General features: G+C 44.9%; 8 protein-coding genes across 11 annotated transcripts in view; 4 read left to right on the top strand and 4 right to left on the bottom strand.

The window, feature by feature from the left end:
• The window catches only part of dock (SH2/SH3 adaptor protein dock), an 86,571-nt gene that overhangs the window by 28,068 nt on the left and 36,836 nt on the right, over positions 1–21,667 (bottom strand). The gene's annotated exons all lie outside the window — the stretch shown is intronic.
• Pkg21D (Protein kinase, cGMP-dependent at 21D) overlaps positions 1–21,667 on the top strand; it is a 202,304-nt gene that overhangs the window by 160,625 nt on the left and 20,012 nt on the right. The gene's annotated exons all lie outside the window — the stretch shown is intronic.
• On the bottom strand, positions 209–1,466 carry Clp (Cleavage and polyadenylation specificity factor subunit 4). The gene has a single exon (XM_020945197.2). It carries the CDS (start codon positions 1,334–1,336, stop codon positions 419–421), a length of 918 nt encoding a protein of 305 aa, XP_020800856.2. The 5' UTR covers positions 1,337–1,466; the 3' UTR covers positions 209–418.
• PGAP2 (Post-GPI attachment to proteins 2) lies at positions 1,724–3,560 on the top strand. The gene is made up of 2 exons (XM_020945175.2): positions 1,724–2,647; positions 2,958–3,560. The coding sequence occupies exons 1-2, from the start codon at positions 2,017–2,019 to the stop codon at positions 3,092–3,094; spliced, it is 768 nt and encodes a 255-aa protein (XP_020800834.2). The 5' UTR covers positions 1,724–2,016; the 3' UTR covers positions 3,095–3,560.
• On the top strand, positions 3,557–5,751 carry LOC110178146 (uncharacterized). 3 transcript variants are annotated; one of them, XM_020945174.2, is made up of 2 exons: positions 3,557–4,287; positions 5,573–5,751. In XM_020945174.2, the coding sequence occupies exons 1-2, from the start codon at positions 3,642–3,644 to the stop codon at positions 5,707–5,709; spliced, it is 783 nt and encodes a 260-aa protein (XP_020800833.2). In that variant the 5' UTR covers positions 3,557–3,641; the 3' UTR covers positions 5,710–5,751. The 3 variants fall into 3 exon arrangements, with proteins under 3 accessions (XP_020800833.2, XP_086686643.1, XP_086686644.1); XM_086830517.1 differs by lacking the exon at positions 5,573–5,751 and adding an exon at positions 4,699–5,424; XM_086830518.1 differs by lacking the exon at positions 5,573–5,751 and adding an exon at positions 4,338–4,410.
• Positions 5,120–12,216, bottom strand: Dbp21E2 (putative ATP-dependent RNA helicase Dbp21E2). 2 transcript variants are annotated; one of them, XM_086830516.1, is made up of 3 exons: positions 11,280–12,207; positions 10,477–11,221; positions 5,120–5,270 (listed from the first exon to the last, which is right to left on the bottom strand). In XM_086830516.1, exons 1-2 carry the CDS (start codon positions 12,141–12,143, stop codon positions 10,493–10,495), a joined length of 1,593 nt encoding a protein of 530 aa, XP_086686642.1. In that variant the 5' UTR covers positions 12,144–12,207; the 3' UTR covers positions 5,120–5,270; positions 10,477–10,492. The 2 variants fall into 2 exon arrangements, with proteins under 2 accessions (XP_086686642.1, XP_020800829.2); XM_020945170.2 differs by lacking the exon at positions 5,120–5,270 and having other exon boundaries at positions 10,446–11,221; positions 11,280–12,216.
• Pex12 (peroxisomal biogenesis factor 12) lies at positions 6,521–7,580 on the bottom strand. Its single transcript, XM_020945173.2, has one exon. The coding sequence runs from the start codon at positions 7,473–7,475 to the stop codon at positions 6,570–6,572; it is 906 nt and encodes a 301-aa protein (XP_020800832.2). The 5' UTR covers positions 7,476–7,580; the 3' UTR covers positions 6,521–6,569.
• Positions 7,659–10,360, top strand: Saf6 (SAGA factor-like TAF6). Its single transcript, XM_020945148.2, has 5 exons — positions 7,659–8,258; positions 8,317–8,463; positions 8,523–9,468; positions 9,524–9,760; positions 9,820–10,360. The coding sequence occupies exons 1-5, from the start codon at positions 7,884–7,886 to the stop codon at positions 10,263–10,265; spliced, it is 2,151 nt and encodes a 716-aa protein (XP_020800807.2). The 5' UTR covers positions 7,659–7,883; the 3' UTR covers positions 10,266–10,360.

The raw sequence follows: 21,667 nt of genomic DNA, 5'->3' as shown, positions 1-21,667 counted from the left end.
AAGTATTCGATAGCTTTAAAATTTAACACAAATATTTTTTAAATGTATATGTTTATAATTAAATTGAAATAAGTGGCATTTCAATTTCATCATTCTCATTTTTAGGTAATATTTTTGTGTCACTTGTTGTAATAAAAACTGGAAAAAGCTTGCCTACATCATAAATGATGAAACTTCTTATTCAAAAGAGCAACAAATGACACGAATATTTAAAATGAAATGGAAAATTGTTTTTATTTCGCTGATAACAACAGAGTTAACAGAGTTCCCACCCTTCAACATGCTCACGCTTTGTTTAGCGATCTCCAGACCTGATGCGGTTGGAGTCGAAGAGAAGACCCCGCCGTCCCCGCGTAGGATTTATTTCTGAATTATCTCCCGCTGTTGGGACTACAATATGAACTCTTACTCCTAGGTTCTACTTATGACTATGCTGGTTGGAGAGGAAGGCAAGGTGGCCCTTGGGGCACTTGTTGGCATAGTGGCCCTTGTGCCCGCACTTGTAGCAGGTTATTTCCTCCAGCGGCGTTGGCACCTTGACGTAACCAGGCGGGCCGTGCTGATTGTGGTGGTTAGACGAGCCATCCTCGTTGCCCTCGGAGTGACCTGAGTGCCCAGAGTGTCCGCCTGAGTGCACGGGGTGTCCTGAGTGTCCAGAGTGCCCGCCAGAGTGATCCATGGCATTGATATTGTTGCGATGCTCCACACTGCCGACATACTGCTTGCACGAGTTGGCCTTGTGCCCCAGCTCACCGCAGTAGTGACACGTGGGCAGCTTCTTGTGGAGCTGATCCTTACTTAGCTCCGCCAGAGGTGGCAGCTCAAAGCGGGGATGCATATGCTTGCAGGAGGGACCCTCCGGACAGAAGCCGGCGAGGTAGTTCATGCAGAGCACCCGGCGCAGATGCTGGTGCCGGCAGTGGGGTCCGTGGCGACAGAAGCCGCGCTTGTACCAGGGGCAGTCCTTAACCTTGCTCTGCGGATCGATGTGGAGGAAAGGACACTCCTTGTTGTGGCAGGCATTGAAGCGCGAGTAGAAGTAGCACTCCGGCATCTTTGTCATGTCGTACTCGTGGAGGAATTCGCACTGGTCGCCCTTCTTGCAGAGTCCGCGCAGCCAGTGTTTGCACACGATGGTCCGGTCGCCGCGTATGTGCCGGAAGGGGCAGGCGCTGCCCTTGTCGCACTCCTGGCCGCTGCGCGTGATGAAGTTGCACACTGCGGCAATGGACTTGTCCATGCCATAGAAGGGCAGCGGTATGGCGCCAACCTGCTCGATCAGGTCCCGCTCCGCCTTGAACTGCAGGCCGTTCACGTTGGCCAGTAAGATGTCCATCTGTGACGGATTTAATGGAGGATGATGTGTCGGTATAAACAATAGCAATTTTCCTTCTTTTTTTTTTGCGCGTGTTTTGTTTTTGTTTATCGCTGCTAGAGATGACAGTTAGCCGGCGATAGACACACCGATATCGATAGGTTAGCGGGTGTTACTGCTGTTTTCAAATACTCATCTTTATAGTAATTTGATTCGAAGTCGGATTTTATTCAGTTTTATTTTTTACATGTTAATCATGTAATAAAATCCTCAATGCGAGAATACAGTGAGCTGCTAGAAATTTTTGTTTCTTAAACAGGGAACAGAAGGTATGAAACCTACTTTCCTCAATTTTTCCTTATTATTTTCTAATTAAAATGAAACTTTTATGGCAAGCTTATATTTTCCTTCATATCGTGAAATTTATTACTATCTAATATCTACTTTATCAAATATTTCTCTTAATCGATAGTTGTGCCATCTCTGATGGCTAATTTTCACCGTGCAAACCCACCCCCGCCAGGTGTCGATAACCAGCTGATGCTATCGATCACTTAATTGTTTACAACTTCCTTCGCAATGTTTACAACGTAAGCAGTCCGCGTATAATTAGCTAACCAGGCGAGAGCAACTGGATGAAATGAGGATCGCGGCCCGCTGACTGAACCAACCCAACCTCCTAGACCCACTCTCGCACCCAAATGTTGCCTACGTACGAGCGCCTAAGCGACCCGAAGAGCGTCTTCTTCCGACTACCCTTCGCCCGGCTGGCGCTTACCGCTCTAAGCCTGCCCCTAGGCGGCTTCCTCTTCTGCGTGGCCTGGTCCCTGGCCTTTGACTTTGTACGGAGCACCTATACCCACTGCGATGTGGCCAACTATCTGCCCTCTGTGTCGGCGGCCATTGGGAACTATGAGCCTCAGCGGACGGTCTGGCGGCTGGCCATCTTCCTGCACTTGCCGCTCCGGCTGGCTGTGGCCAAGATGTACCTGGAGCACTATCGCGAACACATCAGGCGCAGCCGGCGGTTGCTGGGCGTCCTGGCCTGCTGCCTGAATGTAGTAGAGGACCTCGCCCTATTCTGCCTCTCCTTTTGGACGTCGGCGGATCACTATGAGACGCACCGGAACGCCTTCGTGGTGTTCATAGCCTGCTCCGAGTGCTACATGCTTGTCTCGTATCTGTTAAATAGGAATGCCCGGAAAGCGGTGCTTCTGCCGCACGAGGAGAAGTCGCTGAGGTACAAGAGAAACCTCTTTCTGGTGAATGTGGCGGCCTTTGGACTGGCGGGATATTGCTTCGTCAGGCACAATTCGCATTGCGAGGCGGGAGGTGAGTGATAATGGTCATAATTATGAAATACATGATACAAGAGTCCTGCACATTAATCCGTTAAATCCACTATGGTTGAAAGATTTCCTAAATTTTAATCGATTGCAAAATAGATTCTTAAAAAGTTGGAATGTCGTTAAACATGCTCAACGCTTAAGTTACAGCTTAGATTCATGGTCAGAGGTAATCAAAATCGAATAGACGAGTTAATCTTTACACCTGAACTAATTTCACTTATGTTACCAGATCACCTATCTATGAATATGGATTACTCGTACTTATATCTTTTAATATCTCTACACTCACACAGTCTACACCTTCTTCGCTCTGTTCGAATACGTTGTGGTGCTGACCAACATGGGCTTTCACATGACCTCCTACTGGGACTTCCACGCCCTCAACGTTGTGTGCGACGCTAAGCACGGCCTTTACCTATCACAGTTCTAAGAGATCTTACCCCAGCCCAGCTAACATCCAGCCAGTCGCCCCAAGCTGCGGCCTATCTTCGAGTATTCTGTACATACGCGGTATTAGCTTAAGCTCAAAGTTTACTTAATTTTTCCAAATGGATTCCGTTGCCGAAAACGATGGAGTATGACAGGACACGCTTTTAGTTAAGGCTCTGTATCTATTCTCTTAATTGGTTCAATTTTCGCAATTCGATATTTTCTTTTCTTTAATTATTTGTAAGCTAGAAAAGTTAGATAAATTCAGTATGAAGTAAAGTGCATTATTTATACAAGATTTAGTTAGGCAAAACGTTAAATGTTATACAAAACGCGATTTTAATTTTGGTTCTATGGTATTATTATAAGCAAAACTATTTTATTTACATGAGCTTTAGCAACGCAGTGGCAATTACCGAATTTTAAAATGGCTTTGATTAAAATAAAATGATTTTTTTAAACCAAAAGAATGTCTTGATAAATTTGTCACTCGAAAAAGTATAGTTAGGGTTTCCTGTCCCGGAATTAATCCATTTGCCGGGAATAAAATGGAGCATCAACTACTGCCCAGTACCTCTAAGGACTTCCAGTCTTGCAGACGACACATTCGGATCTCGGTTGCTCCCCTTCTGGCCTTGGGCCTGCTGCCCGTTCCTTTGTGTATGGCTTACAACCTGGTGATGGCCTTAGCTACGGACTTTCAGACTACGACCTCGACATCCTGTCGAGCCTTCAACATATTTCCCAGCGCCACGGCAGCAGCTAGGTCGCAGTCCAAGGCCTGGATGCTGGCTTGTTGGATGCAGTTTCCCTTCTGCATAGCGAATGCCTGGCTGCACTCCCGGTTCTATCGACGTACCCTGCCGCGACCGGTACGCAGTTTTGGCTTCTTGGTGGCCTTCGTCATGGCGGTGAACAGTTGCAACATGCTGGTGTGGGGCACCTATGCCGAATCCTATGGCGACTCCATGCTGACCATCGCCAATGCTGTGTGTCTGTTTTTCCTGAATGCCATCGTCATGGCCGGCACCTATGTGTGCTCCAACTATTACCTGCTGCTGGAAAAGACTTGGGAACTTCATGAGCAGGAATTCGTCCTGCGGCTGAAGAGCGGTCTGGTGCTCCTCTATTTCCTCGCTGTTGCAATTATGTGGATCTTCTACTTTATCCACCAGAAGTTTTGTATGCCTTTAGGTAAGTGTGTTCTTAATCAATTAAGATATTTGATTTAAAACCTTTAAAAGGTGTAAAGAGATTGGGTTTCTGAGTACAAAAACAAAAGCTACACATTGTCGGTTAGGAATACATATATGCAAATGTTTGGATATACCTGCATGGTAATACATATGTGCAAAAAACTGAGGATCGATAATTTTACCTGTTTTTTTTTAAATACTTATTCGATAAGCTAAGGGCATCGCCAATCGAAACAGTAACACAATTGTTTGAATCCCGAAAATGGAAAGCACTTTATGTAAACATATCTGCGAAACAAAGAACACGACGTTTCAGTTTACCGCGGAACACTGCACTGAGCTGACTGCTTTACCTCGCTAAAAAAGTTATAGAAAATACCGGCATTAGTCATGAACGTGTGCCTTCTAGTCTTCCTATTTCTGTGTGGAGAATTGTCGACAACTGCCTACGGTCAGGAGCCGGCAAGCAACACCCTCTGCACCGACGACTGCCAATGCTGGGCGCAGTTAGGCAAGGGAGCTGCTACTTTGAGCAATGAAGATTGCGTCAGACTTTGTAATGATCGCCATAATAAAACAAATTGCCAGGCATTGGAAAACTGCCGCTGTGATCTGTCAAAGGAGAAGCACCTGATCTGCCGCAACAATGAATGGAGCTCGGAGGAAATCAGATACGTTTGCCAGGAGAAAAAGTCTAGACTAGGCACAATATATCCCATCCACAGATATCCCTTCAGATACCTGCGGTACTTGCTGTCCCAAGTGGTTGCTGTTTTTAGTCTCGCTCCTGTTCAAGCTATTATCTTGGTCATTTTGTCTATTTAAAGTGCTTTTGTCGGCGGTGTTATCCCTAATTTTCTATCTAGGCTGCATTGCTGCCATTGGATTAGCCTGCTATCTGATATATCAATATAGACAACACCAGCACGTTGAGGTGGTGGAAGTGCACAGGAGGGTAGTAATTGAAAGGACGATATATCTCTAAGAAGAACAAATCAATCAATTAATCAAAGGAATCATTTCTTATAACCAAATGAAAAAATGAAATGTAATGTGTTCTAGTCCTAGTTCTATTGAGGAAAATGTTATTTGATTTTGTTTTAATACAAATACAATAAAAATGTGTGCTGCATTACGCCTTGTTTTTGTCGATACATAAAAAAAAAAAGCCTAGCAATAGTATTCAACGAGCTATGTGTAGGTTTTGTCTTTGTACTCTTAAGATAAATACATAATATTCCCTCTAACTTATCAGTTTCTCCTTAATCCTCGAATCCCCACAGCCTACTCTGTTTTTGGCCTTGGAGAGTTCATTTCCAGCGAAGCCTTTTGCTTTTACCTGTGCCTGGCCTACTTCGACTTCTATCACGTTCACATCTGCTACGATCGGCGTCTGGGCTTTCACCTAAGCGTGATCTGAGCCGGATTTCTTTTATCACATTTGTATTGGAAAAACTGTCTTAAACAAGAAAGGAAGCTAACTTCGGCACGCCGAAGTTTATATACCCTTGCAGATAGAACTTCTATGAATAAAAAACCATACAATATAAATGATATATATTTGTGTTAAAAAACAATGAAGTAATACCTGCTTTCATTGTATTCACCTATACATATTATATTTTCAGTTTTACATTCAAAGATTTGCATTTTTCCTCTACATCAAACGATCGTTTGTATGGCACCTATATGATATAATAGTCCGATTTTCATGAAATTTGACACAAAATTTAAGACTAATATAAAATGCCTATACCTAAAATTTGATGAAAATCAGTTGAAAACTGAAAAGGTTATAAATTTAATTGTATTAATTTCTCGATCGTTCCTATGGGAGCTATATGATATAGTAGTCCGATTTTCATAACATTTTATTCAAAATTGTAGAGTATCTCAAATTTGATCCAATTCTATTGAAAACTGAAAAAGTTAAAAATTTTTTTCTAAAAATTTTCCGATCATTCCTATGGCAGCTTTATGATATAGTCGTCCGATCCGGCCCGTTCCGACATATATACGAGTGAGAGTATATAAAAGGCTAACTACAAAGTTTCATTCAGATAGCTTCAAAACTGAGAGACTAGTTTGCGTAGAAACGGACAGACGGACAGACGGACATGGCTAGATCGACTCGGCTGTTGATCCTGATCAAGAATATATATACTTTATATAGTCGGAGGTGCCTCCTTCACTGCGTTGCAAACTTCTGACTGAAATTATAATACCCTGCAAGGGTATAAAAATATAAAACAAACAAAATACTTATGGTAACCTAAGGCACTACGTCTCGTAGATGCGCACCAGATCCTCCAGTGTAATGGGGTGGCGTGTGACGGGACAATGCCCATGCTCCTTCATGTAACTCACGATGCATTTCCAGCAGTAGACATACCCGGAGACAGAACAGGCTGTTGGTGTTTGCAGAGGCAGCAGACAAACAGGACATTCGCCACGCTTGGGCATCGTTTGCTTAACTTCCTCGGGCAGATCGAGATCCAGCTGCTGCTGCGGCATCGGATCTGGGTTCAGTAGGGTTCCGCCTACCTTGCGACGCTGGTCATTGGAGTACCACCACTGGACGAACTGCAGGAAAAAGGCCAGCACTTCGAGCATCTTGAGTACGAGGTAGGTCCACTGATCCTCCCGCGGCGGCTTACTGGGATAGCGGAGCGTTAGGCGGAGGGCACGGAAAATTGGCGAGTGACTGGAAGCGTACTTGATGAGGTACAGGAATGTGTGAACCGCCTTGGCGGCATGGAACGCATGAAAGCCATTGAGCAGCCGTTGTTCCCACACGCTTGAGTCCTCGTGCCGGGCGCTTCGGCTGCGCAGCTTGCGCTCTACGTAGGGCAGAAGGGTCAGCAGTGTGGCGGATGCAAACTGCTGGCGGCGGGTCAGCAGTTCCCCGGTTGCTGTTGCCGTGCGCTGCAGCCCGTAGAAGCTCTCTCCGAAGGAGGAGGCTCGGTTGCGCAAGTATAGATACTGCAGTAGCCAGGTGAGCAGCGGCGATAGCTCCTCCTGGACCCTGAGACTGCCCCAGAGTTTAAAGTCCAGCCGGAGGCCAAAGTAATCGAAGATCTTGCTTAGCGCTGGATAAATCAGGTTGTCCAAAGTCTCCGCCGCCGATATCTCGAAGATCGAGGGTACATTCTGCAGATTTTGGCGCACGTTGGCGGCTTCTGCCATTATCTTGTGCTGTGTTTATGACTTTAATTCATTAATTTAAGTAAAATTCAACTGCTCACTGCGCAGTGTTGCAAAGCGTCGAAAGTGGTTTGCTATTGTTAAAGTTAGTAGGTTAATCGGTTATCGAATATCGAATGTGACTGATAAAATTGAGCAACGACGTCTTCATTATCCGTTTTATTAATAGGATCCTATTTATTATCCCAATAACGAATTGCCATCATCCAATTAAGGCTTGATTCCCTTATATATTCCGGTATATTGAAGTTATGCAGCACTGTTACTGCACTAGGCAAGTTTTCCAACACTGGCTGGCTGCAAATCTTGCGAAATATTTTGTTTATTTTTTTTTGCCGCCGCCTGCAATGTTTTCTCTCTGAAAAACGGTCAAGGAGAACAGATGAGACGATGAAAAACCTGGGTGCCGGCAATCCGGACGAGCTGAACAAGTCATCGCACAACAAGGTCAGCAAGAAGTCCACAAAGTCGCGCTCCAAGACCGCAAAATTGGAGTTGGGTAGCAGCAAGAGTTCTTCCTCGGCATCTCTTGCCTCCGCCTCTGCCGCGTCCGTATCCGGCTCTGCGCTGGGTCTGGGTGTTGGAGCTGGCGTGGGCAGTTTGCCGGCCACGCCCACGCATCTAAATATGGTAACAACGCCGACGACACCCACCTCGAGTCTGGTGAATTACAATCTGTTCGATGCCTCATTTGCGGTGGCAGGGGGCGGGCACGGAGCAGCGGGAATAGCGCCGGGCGAGGCCTCCGGAAACGCCAGTCGAATGGTGAGAGCGGAGAGACGATGCTGTGGTTCCTTTAAACAAATCCAATGCCTCTTTGCAGGGCCATCACAAGAGCTACGCAGGCTTTGATCCGCGCAGCATTAAGATCTTCTGGGAGCAGCACGATCAGACGGATGTGGAGCTGTCGCAGGACGTGTGCGCGCGGCTGGCAGAAGATGCCTCGTACAAAGTCTGGGAACTGATTAACGTAAGCCGCGGATCCTTAAAATTGTTTTCCAGTTTCCTAATTCCATGTTCTCCTGGCAGAATGTGAAGATCTACTCGCGTCATTCGGGCGGCGTGGTCACCTACGACTTGGTGAACGAGGTACTTAAGGATGCCAACGTTCCGCCCATGCTGGGCGCCATGGACAGTGAGTGGGACCGCATTGACTACGATGGTAGTTACTACTTCCATTCGGACAAGATCTTCGAGCTGCGCGAGGAGTTCCAAAAGGAGATAAGCCTAGCCATGGCCGACGATGTTGATTTTCACAGCATCCGGCCCGTTGAGGATAGGCACACGGAACAGCTGAAGCTGTGCGTCCAGAACCTAGTAACCGCCGCCCTGTTTGCAGACAGCAAGTCTCAGAACGAGGCTATTGCTCACGCCTTCCAGACGCCCCTCATGGGCTCAGTCTATCGCGTCCTGGTCAGCAAAATAGTGCAGCTGCTAGCCTTCAAGCAGCAGGATGCACTGAGTCGTCGATGCTGGCGTCTGCTCCGTGCCTGCAACTATAATGCGCATGGCAACCATAGTGCATGCAGGCCGGAGTACTTCCACCTGGCGGAGGTGCTTGTCAGCCAGCTTATGGCTCCTTACGAGACCATCAAGGCGCCACCTTCAACGTCACTGGAAGTTCCTTCTGACACGACTGATCTTGGTCAGGTTCCGGTCAAGATGGAGCTGGAGGAACACCTCAAATTGGAGCCAGATCAGGAGCAAATGGAGTTCCCTGTCGAGCAAAATCAGGAGGAGCACACCATATACAGCTTGCAAACGGAGGATGAGGGTGTCACTCCCGAGCCGGAGGAGCCCCAACAGCTCTCCAGCTACTTTGCCAGTCCCGTGAGCAATGCCCTGGTAGATGAGCTCTGCGATACCATTGGCCAACTGGCCTCCCAGAGTGGCTACCTGCAAGCAGAGTGTTTGTTTCTGATCATGCGTCGCCTCGCCAGATTCTTTGAGGGCCGTGATGTCTGCAGCGAAAGAGGTGTGTGTCCGTAGCTAATTCTCTACAGCTTTTGGTTCAGAGTTTACTCTTTCAGACTTCAAGTACATCAGCAGAGCGGTTCGAGGACTCATTGCCCTGGGCGAGTACGCCTTTCGGGAGTTCATACCCTACATATACAAGCTGCGCGTTGAGGAGATCCCGGAGAGCCTGTGGCAGGATTTGGCACCAGCTGCCATTTTCTTAGGCGGACGGGACGACATCTACCTGTACGAGTGGCTGGAGCACGGATGTGGAGTCGCCGCCCTCCAGCCCTTTCTGGTGTATTATGCGCGTAGGGTTTAATAGTTAATGTACCGAGAAGGTTTTTCCTAATGTTTGTGTCTCTTCTAGGAGCCTACGAGAAGATGGTAACTCGGCGTTATGTGGGCGCCAAGGCCCCCGCTTACAGAATAGAATCCGTGCCCGGTGTGCGTCGCCTGGAATGGAGCACCTTGGCGGCCGCCATGTGCCATGGAGATGATCCCAGCAAGGCCCTGAAACCGAAGCCCACTCTCCGGGAGGCCTTCCCCGAACTTCAGCCGCCAAATCTCCAGTTCAACTGCGCGGGCAATATACGCTTCAAGTTCGCTGGCTGTCGACCGATGCTGGTCAAGGCCAAACCCAAGGTTTCGAGTGTTTCCTTGGATTCGCCTGCGTCCGCGGCAAATGGCGGTGGTGCTGCAATGACTGGCGGCAGTTCCTCCGATATTCTCATTGCCAAGCGAAAGCTTTTCAAGCCGCTGACAAACGTGAAAAGATGGCCGCCTACCAGTGGTTATCACTATCTAAGGATCTAAGGATAAATGGGGAGAGTAATAGTAGGCCTTTTCTGGATTAATAGAGGGAGCCGGAGGGGATCTCAATAAAAACATAAAACATAGACTTATATATATATATGCTATTGGTAGCTTATTAAAGAGAAAACGGACGGACTAGGGCACCTAAAGTGATCCCTGTAAGCCCCAAAGGCTACTATATTGAGGAAAACAAAACATTTTATTGACTTACAGAACAAAACAAACGGCTAAAAGGCCTCTTCCTGAGCTTGTTGTGGAACCGGCACCCCCGCTGCCTTCATCTCGGCCATTATCCGCTTGTTGATAATGTTCCTGATGTTGGCATTCACATCCGGCAGCAAGCCGCCCGTGCGCGCCGCGTGCTCTATCCGCTGGACAACGTCGATCTCGCGTCGCGACGAGATCAAGTTGGTAACCAGCGCCTTATCCACACTGCCCACGCGACCGATACGCCCGCAGCGATGGATATAATCTGACACGTGTAAGGGAAAGTCAAAATTGATGACATGTCGGGCCCGGGTGGTGTCTAAGCCACGGCTGCCCACGTCCGTGGTGGAGAGCACGTCACAGCTACCGTTTTGAAACTGCTCAAAGCGGCCAAGGCGGATTTTCATCAGCATGTCGCCGTTCAGGTTGAGGCAGTTCACGCCACTGTTGTTAAGGAAGATGGAGACGTAGTCGCTGGTGGCCGACTTGTTGCTGAACAGGATCACTGGTCGTCGCTTGGTCAGATCCTGCTTGACGAGCGACAGTAAAGTGGCGGGGCGGTCTGCCTTGGATATGCGCAGGAACTTCTGGGTCACGTGCGGCATCAGGCGGTGCAGGTTCGGACTCACCACCTCCCGGATGGTGTCCACATCGATGACCTTGTGCAGGATCTCCCTGGTATTTGTGGGCATCGTAGCGGAGGCCAGGATGAGCTGTGTACCGGCATCCGGCTTGTTAACCAAGTGGAACTATTGAGGCAAATAGAAGAGGTTACGCCAGCTAGCTTCCTGTGTTCCGAGTACTCACGGGAAACCGTCTGAGGAAATAGGTGAGCTTGTCCGTAAAGGTGTCGTCCAGCAGTGTGTCCGCTTCGTCGAGGACCAAGTGTCGCACCTGCTCCATCCGGTAGATGCCAGTGGTCACCAGCTTGCTCAGGGCACCCAGAGTTGCCACAAGTACGTCCACCTTCTCGAACTGCGGGCTCATCATCAGCTGCTTGGTGTTGCCGCCCAACAGGGACCTAACCTTGAGATCCGTGCCCTGGGTTAGCTTCTCCGTAACCGCGGCTATCTGTGTGGCCAATTCCCGGCCCGGTGTGAGGATCAGAGCTCGAGGCGTGTTAAGCCTGCGTTCGGGCGCTTCTCGCTGGAGCAGCCTGTCCAGAATTGGCAGCAGATATGTTAGTGTCTTGCCGCATCCCGTCTCGGCAGCGATCAGGCAGTGACCGCCCTCGTGGACAATAGGCAGTCCCTGCACCTGAATGCCGGTCAGCTGTCGGATTCCCAGTTCCCCTTGCAGGTTCTCTAGCAGCTGCGGATGCACCTTTATTGACGATGTCTCCAGGAACTCCTCAACGCTCTGCATCTCCCGTTGCAATTCCTCCGCTCCGACGCTGGCATTCAGAATGAAGTAGTCGCCCTTGGACTTGTGGTGCAGCCATCCGCTGGAGGCCAGTGCCAGGCTCCCAAACTTGGCATCTGGGCGCTCGTGTTGGGTTAAATTGAACTGTGTTCGCCGGCACGAGACTAGAGGATTCTCCTCTGGCTGCTTCTTTCTGGGCTTTTCACGCACCTTCGAGTTCTGAGGCTTTAACCTGGTAGACGCCGCGGTGGCATAGGAAGTGACATGTCTGGAGGATTGCACCCGCAGCACCAGGGATAGGTTTAGCATTCTTTAAAAATTCCGGATTATCCAATGTTTTTAATTCACACGCCGGCGGAATAGAGATGACAGTTGCAACGATAACGATAACAAGCGTTAAAGCCTTCGATATTATTAACTTGTCTTATTAAATACCTTTGAAATGCTTTAAATTAGTTTAAATTTAGTTAAATTTAACAAATGTAATGATAATACTAAAACTTTGCGCTCTTATGTGTATTTGGTTACAAGTTGCAATATATAAATTGCATACATAGTTACATCATGTTGTGTGTTTCATCTCTATGCAAGACATATCAAACAATGCTGCCCATGTGGCGCTAAATTTGAATTCTTTACACATCTTTATTACACTGTTAATAAACGTTTTTAGCTCCACGTTGAGAAATAATACAAAATATTGGCTTAAAGTATATGCATACAATAAAGCCTGATAACAAAGCAGAATATTTAACTTCCTCCTTTTCCAAATCAAAATTGTAATCACAATTTTAAACTTATTGCTAATATTTCAAGAAAATAATAATGTGCTAGCCTTTGACTGAACTTAATTACTCAAGTTTTCACATACATATATGTACTGTACATTCGCATCTCAATAGGGAAAACTCTACATTTTCAGTTTTCAGCGAAAGTTGTACTGCAGTTGTTGCGACAAAAACTTGCCACAACCAAGGAGAAGGAGAATTTCTTTTATCTCAAGAGCTCCGCCGTGGCTTCAAAGAGTTTTTAATTTCTGCAACGATTTGCGCAAACTGTTGTTGGCTAGGGACGGGGATGGGGACGGGGACCGGGACGGGACCCCGGCGCACAGTTTTTAATATGTTTTAAGTAATTTGTGCACATTTGTGCGAATTTTTATCGCGGTCACAAAAGTTTGTCCTTTGTGCTTCGACCTGACATTGCAGCTTCCTTTCTGCAGAATCTTGCTCCTTGTTGCCGCTCATGTAATGATGACTTTATGACTTTATTTACGTGCAATAAAGAAGCCATTCCATCGGGCCACTACTTCCGAATATAAATGCGATGCAGGTTAATTTATTCGCTCCAAGTTTTCCCTCATTTCCATTATTTCAAGGGTAGAGAAAGAGAGAGAGAGAGCTGCTCTTCTGCTCTGCTCTGAATTCAAAATGCGCCTGGGAAATGCGGCCTCCAAATATGCTAAATCCCAGGAACACTACTGAGCTGCTGCTGTCCTCTCCAGAAACCGGAGGAGGGCGTGTCACACTCGGCGCCGTGTTAACATACACATGTGCCGGCTCTTCTGCCCAGTGCCTGACGCATGTCTTGCCCCAAAAACGGTGCCCGGAATTTGCATTTCAATGATTAAAGTGTTAAAATGCCGGCCGACAGCCGACACATGCGGCGTGTATCCATCCAGGGATCCATCCCCATCCGCCTTCCCCATTGTATAGTTCCTAATGGCTTTATAAAGCGAACACCTCAAGCAAAATGCGATTTTAATATTCTCTCATACATACTCGTATATGTATTCCTTCGCCTTGCACATGGTGTGAAAAACTTGTAAAATGTTGACTTTTCTTTTGCAGGATATTTGCATATTTCTGAATACTGAAGGAAAATGTATTCTAGTTTAAATAACTACATTTTTCGGCCAAGGAATCTCTAGTTATATAACGGAAAAATAGTCAAGGATATGAAGGGAAAGGAAATTTAGTTTAAAAATTCCAATTTAAACGGAAAATAAATAACCAAGTCTTTTGTAGATTGCTTTGACTTAATATTATTAAATTAAATATTAATAGCAACGTCCAAAAAGTTTTATGCTTCGAATGCTCCTTAGCCAGTGTGCGTGACTCCTTGAATCCTCTTCAGGCAACAAAGACAGGTGCAGAGTTGTCCGAATTTGTGCTTTTATGGTGGAGTCCTTCGCGTGTCCTTCCGCAGCTAATTAGATAAATCACTGTTTCGCTCTAATTGCTGCTCCATTTCGGCTGATAAGCACGGCCATAAAAAATGCCTAACAAAGGACACTTGGGCGGTGCGTGCGCCTGTTCCCTGTTTAATTGAAATCCTCGTGTAAATTGGTCAAGTGCTGGATGCTGATGCGTTTCGAGTGCAGCACAGCCACAGTGGGCACTGGCTGGCGGCGACAGGCCGCTGTCACTTGACGTGACAGTTGGTGGTGGACATTCCGCGGATTTTCCGGGATTAGTGGAGGCGGGGGGAGGGGGCGTGGCGGTGCTGTGCGTCAGCCGCAGTGCGTGAAATGCATTTAAATTTTGCGTTTTGCACACTTGTCGCCTCAAATTACAGCGCATTTGTTGTCGAGTGGCGAACACGCTTTGTGCCAGCTTTGTTGCTGCATTTTGGCATGTAGTCACAGCAGCGGTGGCTTAAATAGGTCCACTTATACCTATACTTTATAAAGAATTCAGTGTGAAAGTGATTGGGTAACATGGAGATCCTTGGCTATGGCTTGAAAATACTTTTATTAATATATTTGATTAAAAAGTGCTAGCAATGTGACCACAGCTGTACGCACTCAACCGTGCAGACAAGCTTGCGGTGCTCGAAACGCTGGAAATGCGCTTTAAGCACGCATTAGAGACAATGCAGAGGGAAGCATATAGCACGCGGTTGCATATAGCATATAGTCATCGCTCTAGTAGCATATATAGAACCGATTTTTGCGGATTAACACTGCACACGCAGATGAAATGTAAGTAGAACTTGGCAGGAAACTGCCAGACAATTGGTATTCACAAGCAGTCCTCCCAGCTACACATGTAAGCCGGCGTTCAAGATGCTCCATCCAACCATCCAAGCATCATCTCCTCCAGCTTCTCCCTCTTCAGAGTCCTGGATCCGAATCCGAATCCGGATCCGGCTCTATTTGTGTGTCCCCCCGAAGCCTTTTGTGTTTGCCGACGAGAAGGGGAATATTATGGAGGGGAAAGAGGATCCTGGGAACAACAAAAAACAAACACACGCACGCAACAGGGGAGGAGACCCAGGCTCAAGTCCTGGCTCCTGGGGTTAGTTTACCGATGCGGCTTTTACGGGCTTAACATATTAATTAAACTTGAAGTGGAAACACGAAACCCAGGGCGGGCAGGGTCAACTTTAAATTAAGTTTTAATCTGTTGCTCATATTTAAACAGCCAGACAGCCAGCCAGCAGGTTGTTTGTTCTGCACTGCCGAATGCACTGCAAAAACTATAAATATGAACAATAAACCTATTAAAATAGCAAAATATTAAGTCGCAAAATGTTTGCAAAATAATAGGAAACATAATATTTCGATATATCGAAAAAATGTAACATTTACAAACAATTTAGGAAAGGAATATCAGTTTTTTTTTGCTTTAAGTTCTTTGTAACTGATACATTTTGAATTGAAGTAATTTAATTGTTCTTCTTTTTCAAAATGCAAATTCATCTTCAAAATTTCATAGGGAAATAGTACATTTCAATCTAAATTTTATTCAATTTTAAAATTGTAACTTTTTTAAAGCAATATAAAGTAATTTTTCCTTTAAGCAGGATAATTTAGAAGAAAAAATGTATCTAAAGGGATTTCACACATTTTTATTTGTGATTCGACTTTAAAGAATTTCTCGTTCCTTATTTCTCATTAAGCATTCTCACTTTTTATTTTCTTAAACATTTTGCTTTCTTCTTGATTTAATATACTAATAGTTTCCATTTTTATATTAATCATTCAATTAATTTTTGACCCTGCATTACCTCTTGGGAATGCACTGCAAAAATAGAATGTGCTTTTATTTGTGTAGCCTTGCAGGGTATTACATTTCAGTCAGAAGCTCAATCTTTCTATATCCGGGCGAAAATTTTTTTTTTCAGAAATTTCCCATTTTCTAAAAAAAATTAAAGGGGTTACATCATGCAAATTTGCAAAAATCGGCCGAAAATTCACATTTTAAATGGAGTATGCAGTTTTATTAACCTGCTAAAAATGAACAATGGAACGCTTTCCGAATTGAAATTAATGCATTTTTGGGTTAGTTATGAGATTTTTAAATTTTGATTTGTCGTAAAATTTAAAAAATAAAATATTGTTAATTCCGCTATAAAAATGGTATTGCACCTTCAGTCAGAAGCTTAAAAGAAAGTGAAGGAGACATTTCCGACCCTACAAATCATATATATTCTTGATCAGCATCAACAGGCGAATCTTTGTAGCTATATCCTGACAAAATTTATTTTTACCTTAAATTTTTAAATTTTAAAAATTTTAAAAGGGGTTACTTTTTAAATTTTAAAAATTTTAAAAGGGGTTACATCGTTAAAATTGTCAAAAATTGAAAAATTTCAAATTTTTGCAATTTTAAAATTGAGTATGCAGATTTATTAACCTTGTAAGAAGTAGCATAGGATATTTTTCCGAATTGAAATTAATGATGTTTTTATGTAGTTATGATAAATTTCAAATTCTAATTTCCTGAACCGATTACAAACTTCTAGGGCAAACAAACTTCGGCTTTTCAAAGTTGGATCTATCTCTTGTTTATATTTATATATATTTTCTTTACACGGATCCTCCTTTTGTTGTGGTTGTCAATCACCATTTCGGTTTCCCAGTGTAGGCGGCGGCGGGCGCAAGGACACACTTTGGCCTGCGTGTGTCTCCTGCTGTAAGCTCTGCTGGTCCAGGAGCTGCTGCTCTGCATCACTAATTGAAATTGGACATTTGGCTGAAGTCCGGCGAGGACTGCTGACTACTGACGGAATGACTGGCGACAAGTGACTGGCAAGCAACGACATCGGGCTCTCATCGGAGAAAGTAACTTGTGGCTCCGCTAATGCAGTCAACTTGGATGCCAGGTTCGTGTCCACGAGGAGTCTCATAACTCTTCGCAGGCCCAATCTCAATCCAAGTCACATGTGCGACGTGGCCAGGTGTGCGACTGCTCCTCGGATCCTCCGCTCTTCCTGACAGATTGACAGCTTAATAAATTAAAATGCATTAAGTGGCTGGCGTAGATTTGCGGCGGCCATAAATCTTTCACTCTTTCCGCTTCCCGGAAAGAAGCTAGGCGGAGGAGCTGAGCTGAGCTGAGCTCTGGCTTTGGTCTTAAATATTATATTGTAATTCAAATATTTATGGCCATCAGCGTAAATAAAACTGTCTACTAAACATGGGCCCCGTGTCGGGGAGTTCCTGGAGCTGGGGCTAGACGGTGATGTATGTGGCTCAGGTGAGCGCAGGACTCCTTCTCCATCTCCTTCTCCTTCGTCCTGCCAACCCCTAAGCTTGCAGGGCAACAAATTCTCACGCGCCGAGAACCCATTGACACGGGCTGCTAAGCTGTTGATGGCGGCCGCCTCTGGGAGCTCTCCTACGACCTTTGCCCGCTGCCTAACCTCTTCCATCTTCCATCTTCCAGATGCCGGGGATTCCCCTCGTGCGTATAAAATCAAAAACATGCAAAATAGCTTCGTTTTCAAGAGCGCGAGCTGCGTGTTTGTCACGAAAAGGAAATCCGGTACTAGTGTGTGCGCCTGCAAGGATAATGGATTGAATTCTGGTCGGGAATTGGGGCCTAATAAAACAGAGGGAGTACATTTAAATAAAGGGGAGGTACTAGAGTTACTAGAAATCTAAGCAGAGATATGACATTGAGAAGAAGATTTATCAAAAAAAGTTCGAGGGAGATTTTAAATTGTTATTCCATTTTGTATTCTAGTTCTCACAAGTGTCTGACTTATTAAGTGCCTCAGGTAACCATAGAATCCTTTGAATAAAGTCAAAAATCCAGCAAATTATCCTTTTCAGAGTTCGTTTAAGGACTGTCAAGTGTTTTATTTGATTTCCGATCCACGAAATGGCAACTCTCAAGGCAGGGACACTTGATTTCTTGCCGTGCAGAACGATGGACAGCCCATAAATAAACAAACCCCATACTGATAGAAGGTCGAAAGAGCAGCAGGAGGAGAAGAACAGAAGAAGAAGTCTGGGAATCGACAAATCATAATAATCATGGCCATTCGCATTCGCATTGCCTACTTTTGAGCGACCACGCGGTGTGTCCTGTGAATGTCCTTCCTCTCTTGCTCTCTCTGTGTGTGCGCTTCAATAAATTGTCTGTTATCATTTTCATGTTTTCGGATTGACAACGGTTGGGGTTTGGAGGTTTCAGGGTTTCGGAGTTTCTGGGCTCCAGGGCTTCGGGGCTTTCGGGGACTTGAGGTCGTCTGGGTCGCCGGGGCGTATGAGCAACTTCAACGTTTGAATCGCAAAGCGGCTTGCAAGATGCCAGCTCCTGCTCCTGCGTAGGCGTGGGATTCCCGGACCGTGCTGGGCCTAATTTGCCGGAAATAAATGTGCAGCGATGTGTGCGGACTTAAGGAAGCCAAAAGCAGGCACAGCCAGCTTCTTTCGCGTCTAGCTGCGCCCGAGTCCCGAGAACCTCGAGGACTGTCCCGAATCCTTGGCCATGCACTACGTACTATATCGGCGAAGCCCTTCGGGAGATGCGAGAGTCCTGCGTTATTATTATTGGAAGCGCCAGGAAATTCGAAACTTGTCAGTCAGTTTGCCGGAAGAGCCAATAAGCGAGAAGGGGCCCAAAAGGAAGAGGCAGTTCATGCCAGGATGTCAGGATGTGGAGACAAAGGGGAGCCTAGTTCGCGGCAAATCGAATCCCATTCGATTGCATTCACCGGAAGGGAAGAGTAAATTGAATGAAAATTAATGTTTAAAGCATCGAACTTGCAAAAAATAAAACAAAACTCAATGAACACGTCAAGATCGATTATTTTTGGCAAAGATATTCGAAATAAATCCGAGTTATCAAAAGTACAGCATAACCGAAAATCAAATAATAAAGTACAAAAAATATTTACTAAAAATTAAATAAGAAAGCAATAAGTAGAAAAGGGTGTAAGCTTTCCCTTCACAGTTACAAACATTTTTACACTCCAAAATAAAGAGTGGAGAAACTATTTTTGTTTAAACAGTTTCACCAAATGAAGACATGGTTAAAATCAAGTAAAACTAAATTATATATATTTTTAATAATAAAAATAATAATTTATATTTTATTGTGTAACTTTAAATCCTTTTAACAGATATTTTTTAGTTAAAGTACGTATTAAATGCAGGGGCAAAAATTCACTTAAAAGCAAAGTTCATTGAGACTTTCATTTATTAATGATTCATTTCAATTACCTCAACTTTCTCAACCAATATACATACATACAATCGTTTATGTTCAAGAGGAATATATTTATAAATATTCAGTCCATGCAAAATAGTTGAAATTTAAGAAAGCGCTTTGCTGAAAAGGCATTCCCTTTGTAAAAAACCGTGTGAAATATTGATTTATTTCCCAACCTTTAAATGGACTGCCGTTTGTCCCTTAAAGTTTCATCTTTTGTTAAATCTCCGCCATGGCCATTAACGAAGCAAAGAGATTCCTGGTCATGGTTTTCTGCAGAGCTTAAAGATTCCGAAGAAGAACGGAAGCAGAATAAGGAGGAGCTCACTGCCTCCAGTGAGTGTAATGGCTGCTCCGCGACATCGATAGTTGTGCCGGCGAAGGGCTCAGCATCCGAGGAGGAGGAGGATTGGAAGCCATTAGCGGGCTTGCCCAGATTTACGCTTCCGCTGGGGAGCAGGCCCGGCATCACTCTCGCTCCTCTTGGCCCCGTCTCATCACCAATTGTTTCCTTCGAAGTGAAGCTTGTCGTCAATCAATCAGCTCCCGGCTTCTGGCTCTCGACACTTGGCTTTCCCGGAGACTGGAGACTGGAGACTCCTCCCTCCGGCTCTTTGCATAATTAAAAAAGTATGCGTTATGTCGTTTACCTTACGTTTATTTCGGCGTTGTCTTCGGAGGAGGAGAAGGAGGAGCCGCATCAGCAATCCCGACAGGGAATTTAAATTACAAAGGCTTCCTGCCTGGCGCTGAGCAAGCAATACTCCGCCACACCTGACACCAGGATTTACTTATGTACCTGTAGCCGATCCCCCCACATTCCTTCGTGTCCCTGATACACCACGCTTGGAAGGGCAGATTCAATTAAGTTGATGAAACGACAATTGTCAGGCGACAGAGATAGCAGCCAGAGATGATCGGACTGAGGTTCGATAGGTGACATCGCAATGGGAATGACTATATAACTATTTATGCAGCTGATAATGTTTTGAGAACATTATTATTGATAGCGATAATTATCTAAAATATCTCTCTATCTAAATTATTTAAACTTTCAGCTTGAAAATCGATCAAGACCAAATAGGAGCCAAAAGCAAAGAGCATCTCTGCTCTGAATAGTGCCCCGAGGAGCAGCTAGCTGTGTGAACGTGGCAATAAAATCACATTTTGTACATCCCGACGACGTCCCCATCTGTTGTCCATCATCGGGGCATTTCCATTTAAATACGTCGCTGTCAATTAAGCGATACCAGCAGGAGACGGAGGAGGAGCAGCAGCAGGATGATGCAGTGATTGCAGCAGTCACACAGAGTTAACTCAATTATGAGCATCGATGGACACATAACGAGCGTTGGATGAGGGACACGTGTAGAGACGGGTTATTATTATTACCCCAGCAGCATGCTCGATTTAATTCCATTCAATTGGACGTTGAAGATTGCATCAGCATCCTTTGAGTGGAGTGCTGCCTCCTGTTCCGTTCCGTTCTGTTCTGTTCTGTTCTGGCCAACTAATTGCACGGTGGCATCACAGTCACAGGCCAGAGTCGCAATTTAATCGAATCGAATTCGCATCGTTGGCAAATTGAATAAGTGAATGATTTGCCTCGACACTTGGAGCAGGCTGCTCCTCCTCGTCGGTTCCTTCCTGTGGCACCTCTTCTCCTGCTGCTGCTCCGCCTTCTCCTGGCCAATTAGTCAATCGGCAGGAGGCAACAATCGTGATTCCCGTCGAGAGCAAACAAAACGGAAAAACAAAACGAAGCCAAAGATCCTCCCATTATGATGATGGCGGGACAGGACATTTGTAAATTCCACTGGGCACAATTCTAGAATGGGTAATACTCTTGGGGGGAACCCCTTTTTTTGGCATTATTTTACTAGCTTTCCTAAATGAAAATTATAAAAAATTTACAAAAATGTATTATTTTTGATGCTGGTCAAGAATATATATGATTTGTAGGATCGGAAATGACTCCTTCACTTTCTTTTATGCTTCCGACTGAAGGTGCAATACCATTTTTATATCGGAATTAACCATATTTTTATATGAAAATTTTACATCAAATCAAAATTTAAAAATCTCATAACTAAGCCAAAAATGCATTAATTTCAGAAAGCGTTCCATTGTTCATTTTTAGCAGGTTAATAAAACTGCATACTCCATTTAAAATGTGAATTTTTTGACGATTTATACAAATTTTCATGATGTAACCCCTTTCCTTTTTTTCAGAAAAAGAATATATATGATTTGTAGGGTCGGAAACCATTCCTTCACTGCGTTTTGAGCTTTTGACTAAAATTAATATACCATGCAAGGTACAATAATATTAATAATTTAAATAAGTAGTCCTTGTTTATTATTATTATAATTATTTCTTTTTTTGTG

Source organism: Drosophila serrata, unplaced genomic scaffold, assembly GCF_035046125.1.
Source record: "Drosophila serrata isolate PLE 108 unplaced genomic scaffold, ASM3504612v1 contig_240, whole genome shotgun sequence".
Classification (NCBI taxonomy): domain Eukaryota; kingdom Metazoa; phylum Arthropoda; class Insecta; order Diptera; family Drosophilidae; genus Drosophila; species Drosophila serrata.
The sequence above is the reverse complement of the archived record's forward strand: the minus strand, read 5'-3'. Positions and strand labels throughout refer to the sequence as shown.

Bases quoted from the DNA above. Each gene is read 5' to 3' on its own strand.
- Clp (XM_020945197.2), bottom strand. From the start codon at position 1,336: ATGGACATCTTACTGGCCAACGTGAACGGCCTGCAGTTCAAGGCGGAG.
- PGAP2 (XM_020945175.2), top strand. From the start codon at position 2,017: ATGTTGCCTACGTACGAGCGCCTAAGCGACCCGAAGAGCGTCTTCTTC. The intron at 2,648-2,957 runs GTGAGTGATAAT...ACACTCACACAG, and splicing joins TTCGCATTGCGAGGCGGGAG to TCTACACCTTCTTCGCTCTG.
- Saf6 (XM_020945148.2), top strand. From the start codon at position 7,884: ATGAAAAACCTGGGTGCCGGCAATCCGGACGAGCTGAACAAGTCATCG. The intron at 8,259-8,316 runs GTGAGAGCGGAG...GCCTCTTTGCAG, and splicing joins CCGGAAACGCCAGTCGAATG to GGCCATCACAAGAGCTACGC. The intron at 9,761-9,819 runs GTAGGGTTTAAT...TGTCTCTTCTAG, and splicing joins CTTTCTGGTGTATTATGCGC to GAGCCTACGAGAAGATGGTA.
- LOC110178146 (XM_086830517.1), top strand. From the start codon at position 3,642: ATGGAGCATCAACTACTGCCCAGTACCTCTAAGGACTTCCAGTCTTGC. The intron at 4,288-4,698 runs GTAAGTGTGTTC...TGTGCCTTCTAG, and splicing joins GAAGTTTTGTATGCCTTTAG to TCTTCCTATTTCTGTGTGGA.
- Dbp21E2 (XM_020945170.2), bottom strand. From the start codon at position 12,143: ATGCTAAACCTATCCCTGGTGCTGCGGGTGCAATCCTCCAGACATGTC. The intron at 11,222-11,279 runs GTGAGTACTCGG...TTGCCTCAATAG, and splicing joins ATTTCCTCAGACGGTTTCCC to TTCCACTTGGTTAACAAGCC.
- Pex12 (XM_020945173.2), bottom strand. From the start codon at position 7,475: ATGGCAGAAGCCGCCAACGTGCGCCAAAATCTGCAGAATGTACCCTCG.